At 40.8% G+C, this 16,471-nt stretch overlaps 1 protein-coding gene across 5 annotated transcripts in view; it reads left to right on the top strand.

The window, feature by feature from the left end:
* Positions 1 to 16,471, top strand: part of YIPF1 (Yip1 domain family member 1) — a 34,718-nt gene that overhangs the window by 1,069 nt on the left and 17,178 nt on the right. For all 5 annotated transcript variants that reach the window (XR_009005657.1, XM_007164429.3, XM_057530909.1 and 2 more), the window contains 4 exons: positions 3,743 to 3,906; positions 8,290 to 8,370; positions 8,643 to 8,730; positions 15,241 to 15,357. Coding sequence is in view for 4 of the 5 variants with exons in the window: in XM_007164429.3 (XP_007164491.2) it covers positions 3,743 to 3,906; positions 8,290 to 8,370; positions 8,643 to 8,730; positions 15,241 to 15,357 (450 nt within the window). In the remaining variant the exon portion in view is untranslated. The remainder of the gene's footprint in view (positions 1 to 3,742; positions 3,907 to 8,289; positions 8,371 to 8,642; positions 8,731 to 15,240; positions 15,358 to 16,471) is intronic.

The following is a 16,471-nucleotide window of genomic DNA, read 5'->3' as shown; positions in this document are numbered from 1 at the left end:
TTGGTAAAAGAATGTTTGCCACACTCAGGTTATTCTATTTGTTCACATCAGCTGTTCTTTTTTGCCAAACAGCCCTTCAGATTGGTAATATCATAAATTTAGTGCAGTGATTACAGAAAATGTTTATAGAGTTTTTGCTTTAGTTCAACACGCATTTATTGAGCATGTATTTTGTGCCTAGAATTGTACTAGATACAGGAGATCAAAAGATAAAGGAGAAGTTTTTTACACTGCTAGAGTAGATAAAAGTGTAAAAAGATAACTATAATGAAATGTGATCAGGTCATTCCTTCACTGAGTCAATAAATCTCTCATGAGTGTGACCATGAACCAGGCAATTGTTCTAGTTACCAGGGTAGAAGAGTGAACAGTTTCTTCCCTTATGAAGCTCTCAGTCTAGTGAGGGAGACATTTATTTGTTAAATGATCATTTAAATATATATCTATAAACTATGAAAGTGCTGGAGGAAAAGTTCATAACTCATAACCCAGAGCCTGACCTAACCTGGGGATTGACGAATGCTCATTTGCCTTGTAAACACTTGTATAGTATTTCCTAAATGGCAGGCAGTGTTCTAAGTGCTTTACAAATATTTACTCATTTACTCCTTATGTCAACTTTATGAAATAGTTATTTTATTCTCCCTATTCTACCTATGAGGAAACTGAAGCACAGAAAAATTAAGTCGTTTGCTTAAAGGTTATAGTAAGTAGTAAAGCAGGGTTTGACCCCAGGCATCACAACCTACGCTATCTTACTACTATCTAAGGAAGAGATACAATGTTTAAAGAGAAATCCACTTCATCGGCCAATACTGTCAGCTCCATCTGCAAAATACAACCAGCATCTGACCACTTCTCACCACCTCTACCACTCTCCCACCGTGCTCAAGGTCACCATCACCTCATGTCTGGATTATAGACCTTACCTTCCTTCAGGTCTTCCTGCATCCTCTCTTACCCCCTACAGTCTGTATTTTGCAGCCAGAGTAGTCCTTTAAAACCAAGTCAGATCATGTCATTCCTTCTAAACCTTCCAGTGGCTCCCATCTCACTAGGAGTGGAAGGCAGAGCCTTTTCTGTGCTTAGGAGGCCCTACATGATCCAGGCCTCTGCTGCCTCTGATTTCATCTCCTGCTACTCTAGCCCTTTCTCTCTGCCTACCCACATGGGCCTCATCACTGTCCCTCCTAGACGCCAGGTACACTAACAGCTTAGGGCTTTTGAGCCATCCTTCTGTTTGGGACATTCTTAGTCCAGATAGCCACATGGCTTGTTCCCTTGCTCTGCTCAAATCTCACTTCATTCCAGAGGCCTTCCTTGGTCATCCTATCTGGGAGTACAGTGCAAGAAAGTTCACGTGTAAAGAACAGCACGTGCAGAGTACTTGATAAGGGAGGAAGTCTGTTTCATTTTCTTTCCCAAGGAATTAAAAGAAGGCCAATGTACCAGAGCACAGATGGTGGGGGAGGCCTGTCACAAGGTGAGGTTTGAGAGGAAGCAGGAGCCAAGTCACACAGGACTTTATACACCATGTTAAAGACTTTGCTCTTTAGAAAAGAACACAGGATGCTGCGGGGGTCATGGAAAGCTTCTCAGAGGAAAAATGGTAGTGTTAAATGAAAAAGTGAAGCTCAGGGCCCTGCAGGTGGGAGACATTGTGTCAGGAAAGGAACAGAGGCAAAACAGCATAGGATGTAGAAGCAGATAATGTTGGTGGCAGAAATAAGAAACATACCAATCTTGCCCTCAAGGCACTGAGATGGACAAGAATAACTAATACAGAGCAGAATATGTGAATAGTCATCATGTGCGAGGTACACACATCCTACATTCAAATCAAACTTACCATCTGCTGTTCTTCACACACGGAACACATTTTCTGTCTTCTGGGTCTTGCTCATCCCATACCCTTTGCCTGAGATGCCATCCCCCCTGCTTCTGGCCATCCTTCTCATACGGCAGCTTCTCCAAGTAGCCTTTCCTAATCCCATCAGCTAGATGAGTTATCATCTCTTGAACCTCTTTGGACTTGGTACCTCTAAAGTGACGCTCTCTGTTCCTCCTTCTGGCATGTCCTTTCCCCTGGTAAACTACTGTTTTTAAAATATGAAACTTAAATATATCTTCCTTGGACTGATTCCCTCAGGCAAACTTATAACCATCTTTTTAAATGTCAGTGCCCTGTCCAATCAGTAAATGATAGCTATAACAGTATTTATTATTATCTCATATCATCCTCAAAATCTCTCTGCGAGATAAGTATTATCTACTTTTTATAGTTGAAGAAACAGAGACTCAGAGATATGGAGTGATTTGCCCAAGGTCATGGAGTGCTAGAGTCTTATCTTAAACAGAGGACCCTCTCATTCCAGAGCCTCATGCTGCCAAAACGTGGGAGACTGAAGCTTGAGTAATTGTTACAGATCAGCCACCTTATTAATTTCAGTCACTTTAATTCTCTCCATAAAACTATTTGCGTAGCTGAAAGGCAGTAAGATTGGGCTCAGTTATCCAAGAGCCCCATCCTACTGCCATGATTGTAGTGTTACAGTGGTGCCCTGCTGGCATCCTTCCTGAGTCCTGCCAAATTCCACAGCTGCCCTAAATTTTGTCTAAGAGCAGCTAAATAAAGTGTGTTAGGATGCCCAGAGACAGGAAGTCACAATCATTGCTGGTGGACATGAATAGGTGAGGTTCTTTTGGAGAACAGTTTAGCAGTATGGCTCAAGAGCCTTAAAAATGGTCTGCACCCTTTGACCTGGTGATCACACTGATAGTGTTCATACTAAGGCAATAACCCCAAAAGCTTCCTCCTCACAGATGCTCCTTACAGTGTTATTTGTACTAATGAAAAACGAGAAGCACCCAAACATCCAATAACAGTGGAATAATTGTGTTAACTTGTGGTGTCTCTCTCCTACTATTCCCACCTCCAGCTGATGAACTGTTATGTAACCACGTAACTGATCATTTTAAAGACTGATATAATATGAAAAAATTTTTTTTTATATAATCCCTGGCAGACAGAGCAGGGTACAACATTGTTTACATAGTACTGTCACATCCTAAATCAGTACTTGGTACACTGTAGGCACGCAGTAAATATTTGTTGAGTGAATGATCATCACTGGCATGAATCTACTCTATAGAGAAAAGGAAATATACCAAAAGTTAATAGTGTTTGCTTTTTATGTGGATGGGACTAAGAGCGATTTTTATTCTGTTGTTTCTACTTTCATTTTTGTCCTCGTGTTTTCTGTAGTGATTACATAGGACTTACTGGAAAAAATAATTTCCATTAAGTTTTTTTGAACTTGAATCAAAGAAGAGAGGGTTAGATTGGTTACTTGCTACGGGCCAGGCACTCTGCTAAGGGCTTTACTTAAGTAATATTCCTAACTTTCCCAAAATGCCTGAAAATAAATATTATTCTCCCCATCGTATAGATGAGAACACTGAAGCTTATAGAGGTTAAGTTACTTACTCAGGCTTGAATACTTAGTAAGTAACTGAGCCAGGACTAAAATTCAGGTCTGACTTCAAATTCTGTTGTTTTCATAATCATTTTTCTTTGTCAGCTTGATTTCTAGATGAGATTTTTTTCAGAGCCTTTTGCCACTTGTCTCAGATAGGGTCTATAGCAAAGCTGAGGTTGTAACAGCTTGTCTTTAAATTTAAAAGTATGGCATTTCCAGTGTGGGTAAGGTTATTGATACCCTTGTACTATAACTGATTTCAGAATTTGGTGATACAGCCACTTCTCTAGCAGCAAACCCAGATACCACCACAATAAGCATCGAGGATCCTGGTGAAACCCCAAAACACCAGCCAGGACCCCCAGGAGGCTCAAGGAGAGAAGAGGATGATGAGTTACTAGGAAATGATGACTCTGACAAAACTGAGGTTTGAACTTGTCTTTTAAATTGTTTTTTTCTTTTAACTTCTTTTTTTTTAACATCTTTATTGGAGTATAATTTGCTTTACAATGGTGTGTTAGTTTCTGCTTTATAACAAAGTGAATCAGCTATACATATACATATATCCCCATATCTCCTCCCTCTTGCGTCTCCCTCCCACCCGCACTATCCCATCCCTCTAGGTGGTCACAGAGCACTGAGCTGATCTCCTTGTGCTATGCGGCTGCTTCCTACTAGCTATCTATTTTACATTTGGTAGTGTATATAAGTCTATGCCACTATCTCACTTCGTCCCAGCTTACTCTTTTAACTTCTAAAAACCTCGTTCATGCATTTATTCACTGTCTCCTGTGTGCCAGGTAGAATGCCAAGCAGTGGCAACACGAAGGTAAATCATGTAAATCAAGGTAAATCTGCCTTGGGGGAGAAACAGACAAGCAAACAGACCATTGTTACCCATGGGAAGCACGCTGGGGTTGTGGGAGCAGAGAGAAGGGGGTTACGGAAGGCTTCCTGGAGGCAGTGACACTTAAACTGAATCTTGTTGAAAGAATAGGTGAACCCGGGAAGAAGGTGTGGAAGGGTGATCTGGGCAAAGGGAACAGTTTCGGTGAAGTCACAGAGGCATGAAAGAACATGGTACAGAAAGCACATCTTCCATCTTCATGGACGTTGGGAGCAAAATATAGGTGAAGACAGGAGATGAGGCTCACAAATAGGCAAGGACTCAACCCTCTGAGTATGAATTGTATTCTGAAAACTGTTGGGAGCCATTGAAAGATTTTAAACAATATGACCAGATACGTTTAAAGATATTTAAGGTACAGTGGCCCTGTGGGGTATGAATTGGTGGGAGACGGACTAGAGGCCAGAAAACCAGGTAGGAGACTGGTGAAGTGGCCTGAACTAGAACTGGATACAGATGTTTAGCAGATGGACTCACTAGGACTTGGTGGAAAAGGGGTGAGGAAGAGAGGGAGGATTCTATGGAGAGTTCTAGGTTTCTGCATCTGGTTGAATTTTGAATATCAGAGCTGTTTTTGATCACAAAAATTTACTGCCATGTACACTGTTGGTGCATTCCAGAAAAACAGTATTTCTAGTAATATTTTATAAATGGAACATGATCGTGATTCACCAGAGGAGTACTTAATTTATAGCAGTGTGTTCACAGGCTCATGAAACAGTGGAGTGGCAAGTGCTCTTCGTGGAACTCCATGAAATATGAAAATAAGTACCAAAGTGTATGTCAAATTAAATAGCATTGTATACTAGATATTGTGGCAAGAGCTCAGACTTAGGACCCTGAGTTTGAATCCAGGTCTGGCCAGTAGTAATAGCTCTGTGGTCTTGGGTAAGGTACTTTAATTTCCCTAAACCTGGATTTCCTCATCGGAAATATAAGAAAATAGTATACTGACTATTGTCATCATTATCATCACAACAGCTAATATTTATTCAGTGTTTAATAGCTGCCAGGTACTATTTAAAGTTCCTTACTTGGATCATCTCATTTAATCCTTAAAACAACCCTATATGCAAGGAACTATCCTTAGCTTCATTTTGTAAATGAGAAACCTGAGGCACAGAATTTAAGTGACTTGCCCCAGGACACACAACTGGCAGGTGCAGACGGAACTTTAAACCAAGGCACTCCGAGTCCCTCTGTATTAGAGTAGTGTATGTTAAGTGCTTATCAAAGTTGTTGGCACTCTCAGGATACAGGAATGATTTTTAGTATAACTGAGTGTATTAATTAGTTACGGTTCTCCAGAGAAATAGATCAATAGGATATGTATATGTAGAGAAAGAGATTTATTTTTTTTTTAATTGGTTCACATGATTGTGGTTGCTTGGTGAGTCCAAAATCTGATGGAGGATGCTGGCAGGCTGGAGACTCAGGAAAGAGAATTTGAATCCAAAGGCATCGTGCTGGAGAACTAGGAAGAGCTGATATTGCAGATGAAGTCTTAGGGCATCTGCTGGAGGAGTCCCTCTTGCTCAGGGGGTCAGCCTTTGGTTCTATTCAGGCCTTCACCTGGTTGGCTGTGGTCCACCCACATTATGGAGGGCAATCTGCTTTATTCAAAAAGTCCACCAATTTAAATGTAAAGCTCATCCAAAAACACCCTTACAGAAACATCCAGAACAATGTTTGATCAAATATCTGGGCATCATGGCCCAGCCAAGTTGACACATAAAATTTACCATCACACTGAACAACAGCAGCCATCAAAAGTTTAAGAAGAAATGTCTGGGGGAAAAAAATCTTAAAACTGAAAACATTTTATCCATTATCTTAATTTCGTCAGGGAATCAGGAAGAGGTTACCAATATTCTATGATAGTGACAGAATTTCTTGACCTAGCTTATGGAACATGGGTCTCTGGTGTTCAGTATCTTGCAATATTAGAGTTGGAAAGAATCTACAGTTTCCTCTACAGTAAGTCCCCTACATACGAACCTTCAAGTTGCAAACTTTCAAAGATTCGAATGTGTGTTCGCATGTCCAATAATGTTAGTTCATGTGTCTGGCGTACATTGTCACATGTGTGCATCCTCTACAAGTGTTTGTGCTTTTGTGAACTTTACAGTACTGTATAGAGTACAGTATCTTTATTTCAAGCCCAGGATGTCCAGAAGCAAGCGTAAAAGCAGCGGTGATATAGCTGGTACAGTACTACCCAGACATCACTGGATTGTTTTTTTAAGAGGGTAGATAGAATTGAATCCAGCAAGGAACCAGAACCTGTGCCATCAGTGGCAGGCGTGAGTGAAATTGCACCTTGACCTCCGTGTCCTATTGCTGAAGATCCTTCAGCTCTACCATCTCCCACCTCCTCTCCCTCCTCCAGTCAGTAACTCTTCTTGCCTGTTCACTCAATGCCAGCCCCTGTATGCCAGCTGTTATACTGTACTACTGTACTTTTCAAGGTATTGTACTGTAAGATTAAAAATGTTTTCTTTATTTTTTGTGTTTGTTTTTCATGTGTTATTTGTGAAAAGTATTATAAACCTATTACAGTGCAGTACTATATAGCTGATTGTGTTAGTTGGGTACCTAGGCTAACTTTGTTGGACTTAGGAACAAATTGGATTTCCAAACGCACTCTCAGCATGGAACTTGTTCGTATATAGGGGACTTACTGTATTTCAGCTTCCCTTTCAAGATATTAATGCTGTCCGTGGTATGTCAGAAAGACAGCACTTGAATACCTCTAGGAGCAGGCTGCTCATGACCATGTAAAGCAGCCCCTACCACTTTTGGAAAACTTTAATGGTGGAAAATTTTTCCTTTATAGTGAACAAAAAATATCTGCCTATAGTACCTTCCCTCGTCTTGCAAAGGTCCTTAGAGTGCATCTGTACTTTTTGCTATATGAATCCTCTTCAGATATCTGGGGATGGCAGTCACAGTTCCTGGCATGGGGCGTGCATTCTTCTGTAGAGAGCTGTGCTCTTGGTACAGGCATGGCCCTCCTAGTGCGCCTCTTCTAAATAAGAATTTTGGTTTTTTGTTAGAGCGGTATATTTTAAGTTTTTAATTCTTTAGAGTGAGTCAGTGTATCAGATTTTTGAGAATTCAGGTGGTGATAGTAGTGAGGATGTTGAAGTGGAGGAAGGGGAAAAGATATTTACACTGACTGCCTTCTGTAGGTACATGTTTGTGTGTGTGTATATACATATATATGTTGTTTTGCATAATAATTAAGCTAATCCTTCCTATTATCCTATAAGGTAGATCTTGTTACATGTACTTTTAAAATATTTGTCTCACAAATGACTTTTACTTATTTATTTATTTATTGGCCGTGTTGGGTCTTCATTTCTGTGCGAGGGCTTTCTCTAGTTGCAGTGAGCGGGGGCCACTCTTCATCGTGGTGCGCGGGCCTCTCACTGTCGCGGCCCCTCTTGTTGTGGAGCACAAGCTCCAGACGCGCAGACTCAGTAGTTGTGGCTCACGGGCCTAGTTGCTCCATGGCATGTGGGATCTTCCCAGACCAGGGCTCGAACCCGTGTCCCCTGCATTGGCAGGCAGACTCTCAACCACTGCGCCACCAGGGAAGCCCACCTGTACTTTTTAGATAAGGAAGACTGAGATGAGTCTAGTGATTTGATGAAGCCATCCCCTAGTGGAGGGACCAGGATTTGAAACCTTTTGGTGTGTCTTCAGAACTGATGCTTTTATGTCAGGCTGAGAATTGGGCATGGCTATGGTAAAATTGATTGATGAATGCAGAAGAGTTTGGTCTTCGTACATCTTGATTTTCCATTAGACCCTCTCTCTTTCCCTTTCTCTTTCTCTGGGTAGCTAGAATAAGGAAATTGCTTCTCTGTTCATTATGTTTTTTATTTTAACCTCTGACAGTTACTTGCTGGACAGAAGAAAAGCTCCCCCTTCTGGACATTTGAATACTATCAAACATTCTTTGATGTAGACACTTACCAGGTTTGTAAACCAGTTTTACCTTTCTTTTGTCGTATAATGCAGACTTGTTTCTTCTATGGTTAAACAATCGAGTAATGTGAAAGGTTTTGTATACTGGATATGGTCTTCAAAAGTAAAAGATCAATTAGCATTTGAAAATACTAAATGAAATAATAAAAAAATACTAAATAAATAATAAAAGCTCTAATCACTGAGTTTCAATTTTGCAGTGCAAACTTATTAAACTTTAAGAAAAAAATCTTCAGTAGACTTACTGCTGTGCTGTTTTGCAGGTCTTTGACAGAATAAAGGGGTCTCTTTTGCCAATACCAGGAAAAAACTTTGTGAGGTTGTATATCCGCAGCAACCCAGATCTCTATGGTATGTGTAGTGCTGTTTTGATTCTTTTCCGTGTCCCAGCTAAGCTCAGGTGAGTGTGCGGGTTGCCTGGAAAGTCGGAGAAGCGCACTGTTGGTGGGGCATGCAGTGTTTTATTTGACTCTTCTGAGCTTTGGTAGCAACTGTTGCAAAGAATTTGGAGAAAATGCAATTGTATGTTCTATTAATACCCTGATGACAAGTAATAGTATGTCCTTTGAAAGTCTTCAAATGACATTACAAATTCAAGACAAATTAAGTCACTTGTGTAAGAGGAGATTGTTGATTTTAATTTTAGAGGATTTCGTGGTAGGGGTGAGTGTGGAGGAGCTTCTCTCACGCTTATTCATGATGTGCTGAGTTCCAGCTCTGCACAGGCTGGCTTCCCCTTGAAAGTCTGTAAGAGGATGGGCGAAGGGGTAATGTCATTCCAACCTCCGTGCTATCCGAGAAGGGGTCAGAGGTCCATCCAGTGATCCTGAAGGAAAGGGTTCCAACAACGGTGGCCTGTGTTTGAGGGGAGAAGAGAGCCAGCGGCTCTGAGTGCTTCTGTGTGCAGGTGCTGTACGAAAGACTTGGTGCACGCGGGCACACTTAATTCTTGCATCAACCTTTGGGTAGGTATTATTATCCCCATTTTTCAAAAGAGGAAGCTGGTGCTCAGTGGGGTTCAGTAATATATATGCTCAATCCTAAACATTAAGTTTTAGAGTGATTATACTTGTTGATTATAAAAGGAAAAGGAATTCAGGAGAATCTATTGTGTGCCAATCACTACATACACTCTTTAATCCTTTTCAACAAGGCTATGTATTAAGTGCTCTTATCCCTGTTTTCCATGTGAGAAAACTAAAACTGGGATTTGCAACATCATGGATGAACTTGGAGGGTGTTAATGCTTAGTGAAATATGTCAGACAGAGAAAGACAAATGCTGTATGATATCACTTATATGTGGAATCTAAACACTAAAACTTTAAACTAGTGAATCTAACAAAAAAGATACAGACTCACAGATATAGAGAACAAACTAGTAGTCACCAGTGGGTAGAGGGAAGGGAGGAGGGGCAAGATAAGGGGTAGGGGATTAAGAGGTACAAACTAGTTAAGTGTAAAATAAATAAGCTATAAGGATATACTATGCAGCACAGGGAATATAGTGACTATTTTATAATAACGATAAATGGAATGTAACCTTTAAAAATTGTGACTCACTGTGTTGTACACTTGAAACTTATGTAATATTGTAAATCAACTATACATCAGTTAAAAAGTAAAAGTAGGGAATTCCCTGGTGGTCCAGTGGTTAGGACTCCGAGCTTCCACTGCAGGGGCCACGGGTTCAGTTCCTGGAACTAAGATCCCACAAGTCGCACAGCATGGCCCCCCCAAAAAAAAAGTAGAACTAGCTCCTAGTTTAGTTTTATGTAAAAGCCCCCATTTATTCTATTAGACTGGTGTTTTTAAGCTACAGAACCTTTTCATCAAATGGCACGGATGTCCAATATTTAAAACCAGTCAAAGTGGAGCAGCTCTGATGGAGGTTGAGGAAAGTCTCCCTTCCACTCAGCTTCCTCCCTCAGGGACAGACACAGAAGTTCCATCCAGATGTCCATGGAATTCCTGGAGCTCCGGTGAGCATAGTGTGAAAACCATTGCCTTGACCCAGGCCTCTCAGCTAAAGGTTGCCAAGGTGGCATTTCTTTCTAGCTCTCTCATTCATCCTTACTTCTAGCCTGAGAACTTCTTGAGAAGCAGACTCTGTGTCTGAGGAATCCACGTCATCAGCACCTGGCAGAGGGCTTGGCACAGAGTAGGTACTCAAACAGTTTTTGAGCGCCTTATTTTGTGGTAGAGACTGAGGATTCAAAGATAAAGTCATGATCTCCACCCCCAAGGAGAAAGAAGAGAGGGACCCAGCGTTTGTTGAGCACCTAACGGGTGCCAAGCATGGAGTTCAGCACTGTTTTACTGTGTTACACTGTTTTATTTCCCACGCTCCAAGGTAGCCTTATCTTACAAAAGAGAAAAATTGAGGTTTGGGGAGGACAGCCTGCCCATAGTCACAGAGTTAGCAACAACAACAACAACAACAACAATAATAATAGCAAACACACATAGAATGCTTGATATATGCCAGACACTGTTATTAGGGAAGAACCTGTATTAACTCATGTGATCCTCATAATGACCCCAACTTTATGAGGTAGGTACTATTATTATCCCCATTGTATAGATGAGGACACTGTGTCGCATAGAAGTCTAGCAACTGGCCTAAGATCACGCAGCTAGTAAGTGGCGGAGGATTCAAATCAGCACCGTAGCTCATAATCCATATTCTTCATCACTGTGTTTGGCTGTCTCTCGTGACAAGGCCAGGATATGAACCCAAAGCATCCTTCTTCCCACAACACTATTAACCTCACGAGCCCATAGACCTGGTTAAAAAAAGAAGGTACGATATCGGTAAAGTGTTTTCTAGCAGAGAGGGCTGGGCCTCGTGGGGTGGGTTGGAGGAAAGTGGTCAGGAACAAGATGACAGAAGAGCCTGTCTGCAGAATCTGAGGGAAAGACTGATGAATTTGACTACATTTAAACTAAAATTTAAAATTTCTGGGCTTCCCTGGTAGTGCAGTGGTTAAGAATCTGCCTGCCAATGCAAGGGACACGGGTTCGAGCCCTGGCCCGGGAAGATCCCACATACCGCGGAGCAGCTAAGCCCGTGCGCCACAGCTACTGAGCCTGAGCTCTAGAGCCCGCAAGCCACAACTACTGAGCCTACCTGCCACAACTACTGAAGCCTGCGCGCCTAGGGCTCGTGCTCCGCAACAAGAGAAGCCACGACAATGAGAAGCCCGCGCACCACAGCGAAGAGTAGCCCCCGCTCACCACAACTAGAGAAAGCCCGTGCACGGCAACGAAGACCTAACACGCCAAAAAAATAAATAAAAATTTCTACACCACAAAATAAACCATAAGCAAGGTAAAAAATAAAAAAATAAATAAATAAACCACAGACCAGAGATAATATTTCAATGCACATAACCCACAAAGGATGCAAAGCAAGTGTACATGTAGGATGCCTACCGATTATGAGAATAAAACCAAATATAAGTTCTGGGGGAAAATGAGCAATTCACAGAAAAGGAAACCCAAATGGCCAATAAATATATGAAAAGATATTTATCCCTACCTGAAATAAAAATTTAAACAGGATATTATTTATGTCCATTATTTTAGCAAGCATACAAATTGTCTTGTCTTCATTCATTCATTCGGTTAATTCAACAAACACAGAACACTTACTCTTCTAGGCATTGGAGGTACAGTAGTAAATAACACAGACAAAAATCCCTGCCCTGAGGGAGTTTATAATCTAAGTTTAACAATAGACAAAGAAAATAGGTAAAATATCAATACATAGTGTGCTAGTGAGAAATGCTAAGGTGAAAATTTAAAAGCAGAGAAGAAAGACAGTAAATGTTTGCATAGGTGGGTGGATTTGAAATTTTAAAAAAATTTAAATTTATTTGAGTAAATAGCAGAAGGAATTGGGAGCAATACGTATAGGTATCTCAGGGAAGAGCATTTGAAACAGAGAGCTCAGCACGTGCAAAGGCCCTAGGGCAGGAACTTGCCTCATGTGCTCAAAGAACAGTGAAGAGTCTAGTGTGACTGGACCAAAGTGAACAAGGGTGTCTAGTGGCTGAGGTCAGAGGGACAGTGTGGAGGGGCCCATCATGTAGGGTCTTGTAAGCAAGTGAAGACTTTGGCTTTTGCTTGAGTGAGATGCCATCGAAGGGTCTGAACAGAGGAATGACCTACTCTAAGTCAGCTTTTCATAAACATTGATACCAACTGTTGCCAAGGATGTGGAGCAAGGGGAACTTTTGTATAATGTGGGTGGGTAGGTAACTGGTGCCACAAATTGGAGCAGTTTGAAGATGCTCATACCCTACAACTTAGTTCTATTCCTAGATAAATAGTCTTAGAGAAACTCACATATATACAAGAAGGCATGTAGAAGAAGATTATTATTCATTGCCTCAGCATTGCTTGTAATAGCAAATATTTAGAAATGACCAAAATATTCATCAGCAGGAGAATGGCTCAGTAAATTATGGTGTGTTCATATACGGAATTCTGTAGGTTTTAGAAATGAATGTGATCTATAAGCATCAACATGGATACATCTCAGAACGATAGTCAATTAAAAAAAAAAAAAAAAAAGCGGGCTTCCCTGGTAGCACAGTGGTTAAGAATCCGCCTGCCAATGCTGGGGACATGGGTTCAAGCCCTGGTCTGGGAAGATCCCACATGCTGCAGGGCAACTAAGCCCGTGCACCACAGCTACTGAGCCTGCGAGCCACAACTACTGAGCCCGTGTGCCACAACTACTGAAGCCCACACGCCTAGAGCCTGTGCTCCACAAGAGTAGCCATCACAATGAAGCCCGCGCACCGCAACGAAGAGTAGCCCCCGCTCGCCGCAACTAGAGAAAGCCCACGCGCAGCAATGAAGACCCAACGCAGCCAAAAATAAATAAATTAAAAAAAAAAAACAAACATGTTGTAGAAGGATATAAGTAGTATGACAGCATTAGAAAGATTTGAAAAAAAGGCATGATGGGTATACCAGTTTTTGTTTTATCAGTTTTGGGCTTTTCTGTATGTTAGAAATATTTTATAACATAAAATGCACAAACTAAATTAACGCTCCCTCCCACCCCACCCCATAATTAGAGTAGGAATTTGGCAGGAACAAGGAAGAGAGAAGACGGAGTGAAGCACTGTGGCAGGCCTGGTGGTTGTGTTTCTCTAGAGGCCAAGCAGGTGGTTGTGTTTCTCTAGAGGCCAGGCTTCCTGTGTGCCTGAGTGCACCAGAGGCAGCAACTGTGTCTGTCACACATCATTGTGTCCCCAGCACCAGCCCAGGGCCCAGAGGATAGTAGGTATTTAGTAAATAATGGCTGACAGGATCCGATAGTCTCTGCTTTCTAGTTACGGGTAGTATAATATTTTGACCACTTGTGGTCACATGCTTTGGTGGTCTCAGCCCATCAACAACACATTGTCAGTTTTGTTCATTTGTTCAATAAAGCTTTTGGGGATTTTTAAATTGTTGTTGGTTGTAGGGTTTTTGTTGTTGTTGTTGTTGTGAAATATTTTATGTGTTAGTCACTCAGAATAATACAGTGAACAGGACCTAATCCTTGGCTATATCAGAGCGCCTGCAGGCTAGTGAGTAAATGGCGCTCCTTGGGAAGCTGATGTTGGTGGCTCTTTGGAGCCTCCCAGTCAAGTGCTTGTACTCCCTTTCCCACCTTAAGGAAGCAACTTGACTTCGAAAAGTGCTCATCCATTTCTGCTAGTCATCTCACCCAGCACAATAATTTTCTTAATTTTATATGTCAAGGTGCCTGCAGTTATCCCAAAAGATATTGCAGAATATTAGTGAAATTGAAAAATGAAATTCATAAAATGTATTAAAATCTCTAAATCTAAAAATTGTATTTGTTCTAATAGTCCTTTTTCTAGATGGGGAGAAACAAAGATGGTGTTCATGAAATCAAGCGAAATGATGAAAGGGATTTACAAAGCATTGTGCACTCATCCACGTAGTGGAATTTTTTATAATCACTAAAAAAGAATTAGCTGATTTTTATGAATAGCTATAGTAGAATCTCCAGAACATAATAAGGTGGAAATACATATGCTTGTTAGCGTTTGTATAAAGCGCGTGCACACACACAAACACACACACAAATATGCATTTGCTTATATGTGTATAGGAATCTCTGGCAGGATTCACCAGGAACTGGTTACAGTGGTGAGCTCTGTGGAAGCAAAATGCATAGCTAGGGAACAGAGAGGAAAGGAATTTTACTTTTCTCTATATTCCCTTTTTGTACCTTTTGAACACTGAACTATGTGCATGTATTACTTTTTGATTAAAAAAAGAAAGAAAAAAATAAAGACACACATACACATACACGGTGATTTGTTAGATTAAATGAACCCTTTCTTAAAGCGTTCTGCTTGCCCTACTCTTCCATTTAGACAACAAAAGACCTATCTGATTTAAAATATTTTTCTCTGGCATTAACATTTGGTACTTAAGTAAAGGAAGTAACCTTTGCTTCCTGTATCCTGATGGTGAAGGTTTAACAAAATGTCCATGAATTTTTTTGGATGATCCTCCAATAAAAGAAACTATAAGCAAATCAGTGTCTTTATTCATCTAATCATGGAAGGTGTTTTGGTCTGTGCATTTCAATCCCCCTTGTCTTTAAGGCAGCTAATTACTGAGTTGTATGTTTGACCTTTTAAAAAAGAAAATCCCCACTAAACGAGTACTGATTCCATCTAAAATTCATTTTCCCTTCCCTTTAGATTCCATCTAAAATTCATATTCACCTCACATGAATAGGGTGAGGGAGATAAGAAATTATTTTGTGAGAGCCTAAAAGCTGGTTTTTCATTTTCTTGTCTGAATTTTCTGGTTTGCTTTGCAGGCCCCTTTTGGATATGTGCCACGTTGGTCTTTGCCATAGCAATTAGTGGGAATCTTTCCAACTTCTTAATCCATCTGGGAAGGAAGACATACCATTATGTGCCCGAATTCCGAAAAGGTTGGTGAATAGCTTGACTCATTTGGAATGCTGTTAGTTGGTAACCGTGAGTTCTTTTTACCCACTGAGCTCTTAGACCCCTGTCTGTAGGTCCTGCAGCCCTTTTTTTCTGTATTTAAGGGCTCAAAATTAATCATCCGTCTATATAAATCCACATAGTCTTTTTATTTTCTATTGTGGTAAAATATATATAACCTACAATGTACCATTTTAACCATTTTTAAGTGTACAGTTCAGTGGCATTAAGTATATTCAATATTGTGAATCCATATACTCTTTTGGAAAACTGTAAGGCAAGACCCCATAGCAATTGGAATTTATCCAAAGAAAAATGTACAAAATAAGTAAAAAGCAATGTGCATGAAAGTCTCCACTGTAGCATTGTTTGTATTATCCAAATGTTGGAAACAGTAGGGGCATTGTTATTTAAGGCATGATGACTCAACTAGCTGGGTCTGTAGCCATTAATTATGAAGCACTTAGAGCAACATGGAAAACTCATAATCCAAGCTTAGGCCAGTGCTGTTAGCAACTTTGTTAAAGAGAAGTTTGCAAATGGTCAGGGCCTAGAAGGGAAAATGCAGAAGTGAACGTGTCCTAGTGATGGGCTTGTGGATGACATTCTCATTTTAAAACGTCCTTTCTTGTGGCAGTATTGGATAACTGGGGAAAAAATAACAAACAGCTTTGAGGGATTTGCAGATGTCAGCCACCCCAAGTTGGAGGTGTTTGGCTCTGCAGGAGATTGGCCTCTGCCACTTTCTCCATTCTCTCCTTCCCTCCCTCCGTCCCTTCTGGCCTGCTCTCCCGTTGAAAGGCTGTATAAGAGCATGGGCTCGGGAACCAGGCCATCGGCTTCAGGCTCCAGCTCCACCATTCACTAGCTTCTACCTTGCTGGGCAAATCATTTCATCTCTCTTGGCCTCAGATTCCTTATCAGTGAAATGGGAATAAGAATACTTATATTATAGGGCTATTGTAAGAATAAAGAAGTGATGTATGTAAAGAGGTTAGAATAGTGCCTTGTACAAAAAGAGTTCAGTAAAATTAACTATTGCTATATATGTATGTACACGTATCTGTGTGTCTGTAGAGAAATGTATTTACCTGTGTG

The sequence above is a fragment of the Balaenoptera acutorostrata genome, chromosome 1 (assembly GCF_949987535.1).
Source record: "Balaenoptera acutorostrata chromosome 1, mBalAcu1.1, whole genome shotgun sequence".
Taxonomy (NCBI): Eukaryota; Metazoa; Chordata; class Mammalia; order Artiodactyla; family Balaenopteridae; genus Balaenoptera; species Balaenoptera acutorostrata.
This window is presented reverse-complemented; position numbering and strand designations above follow the sequence as displayed.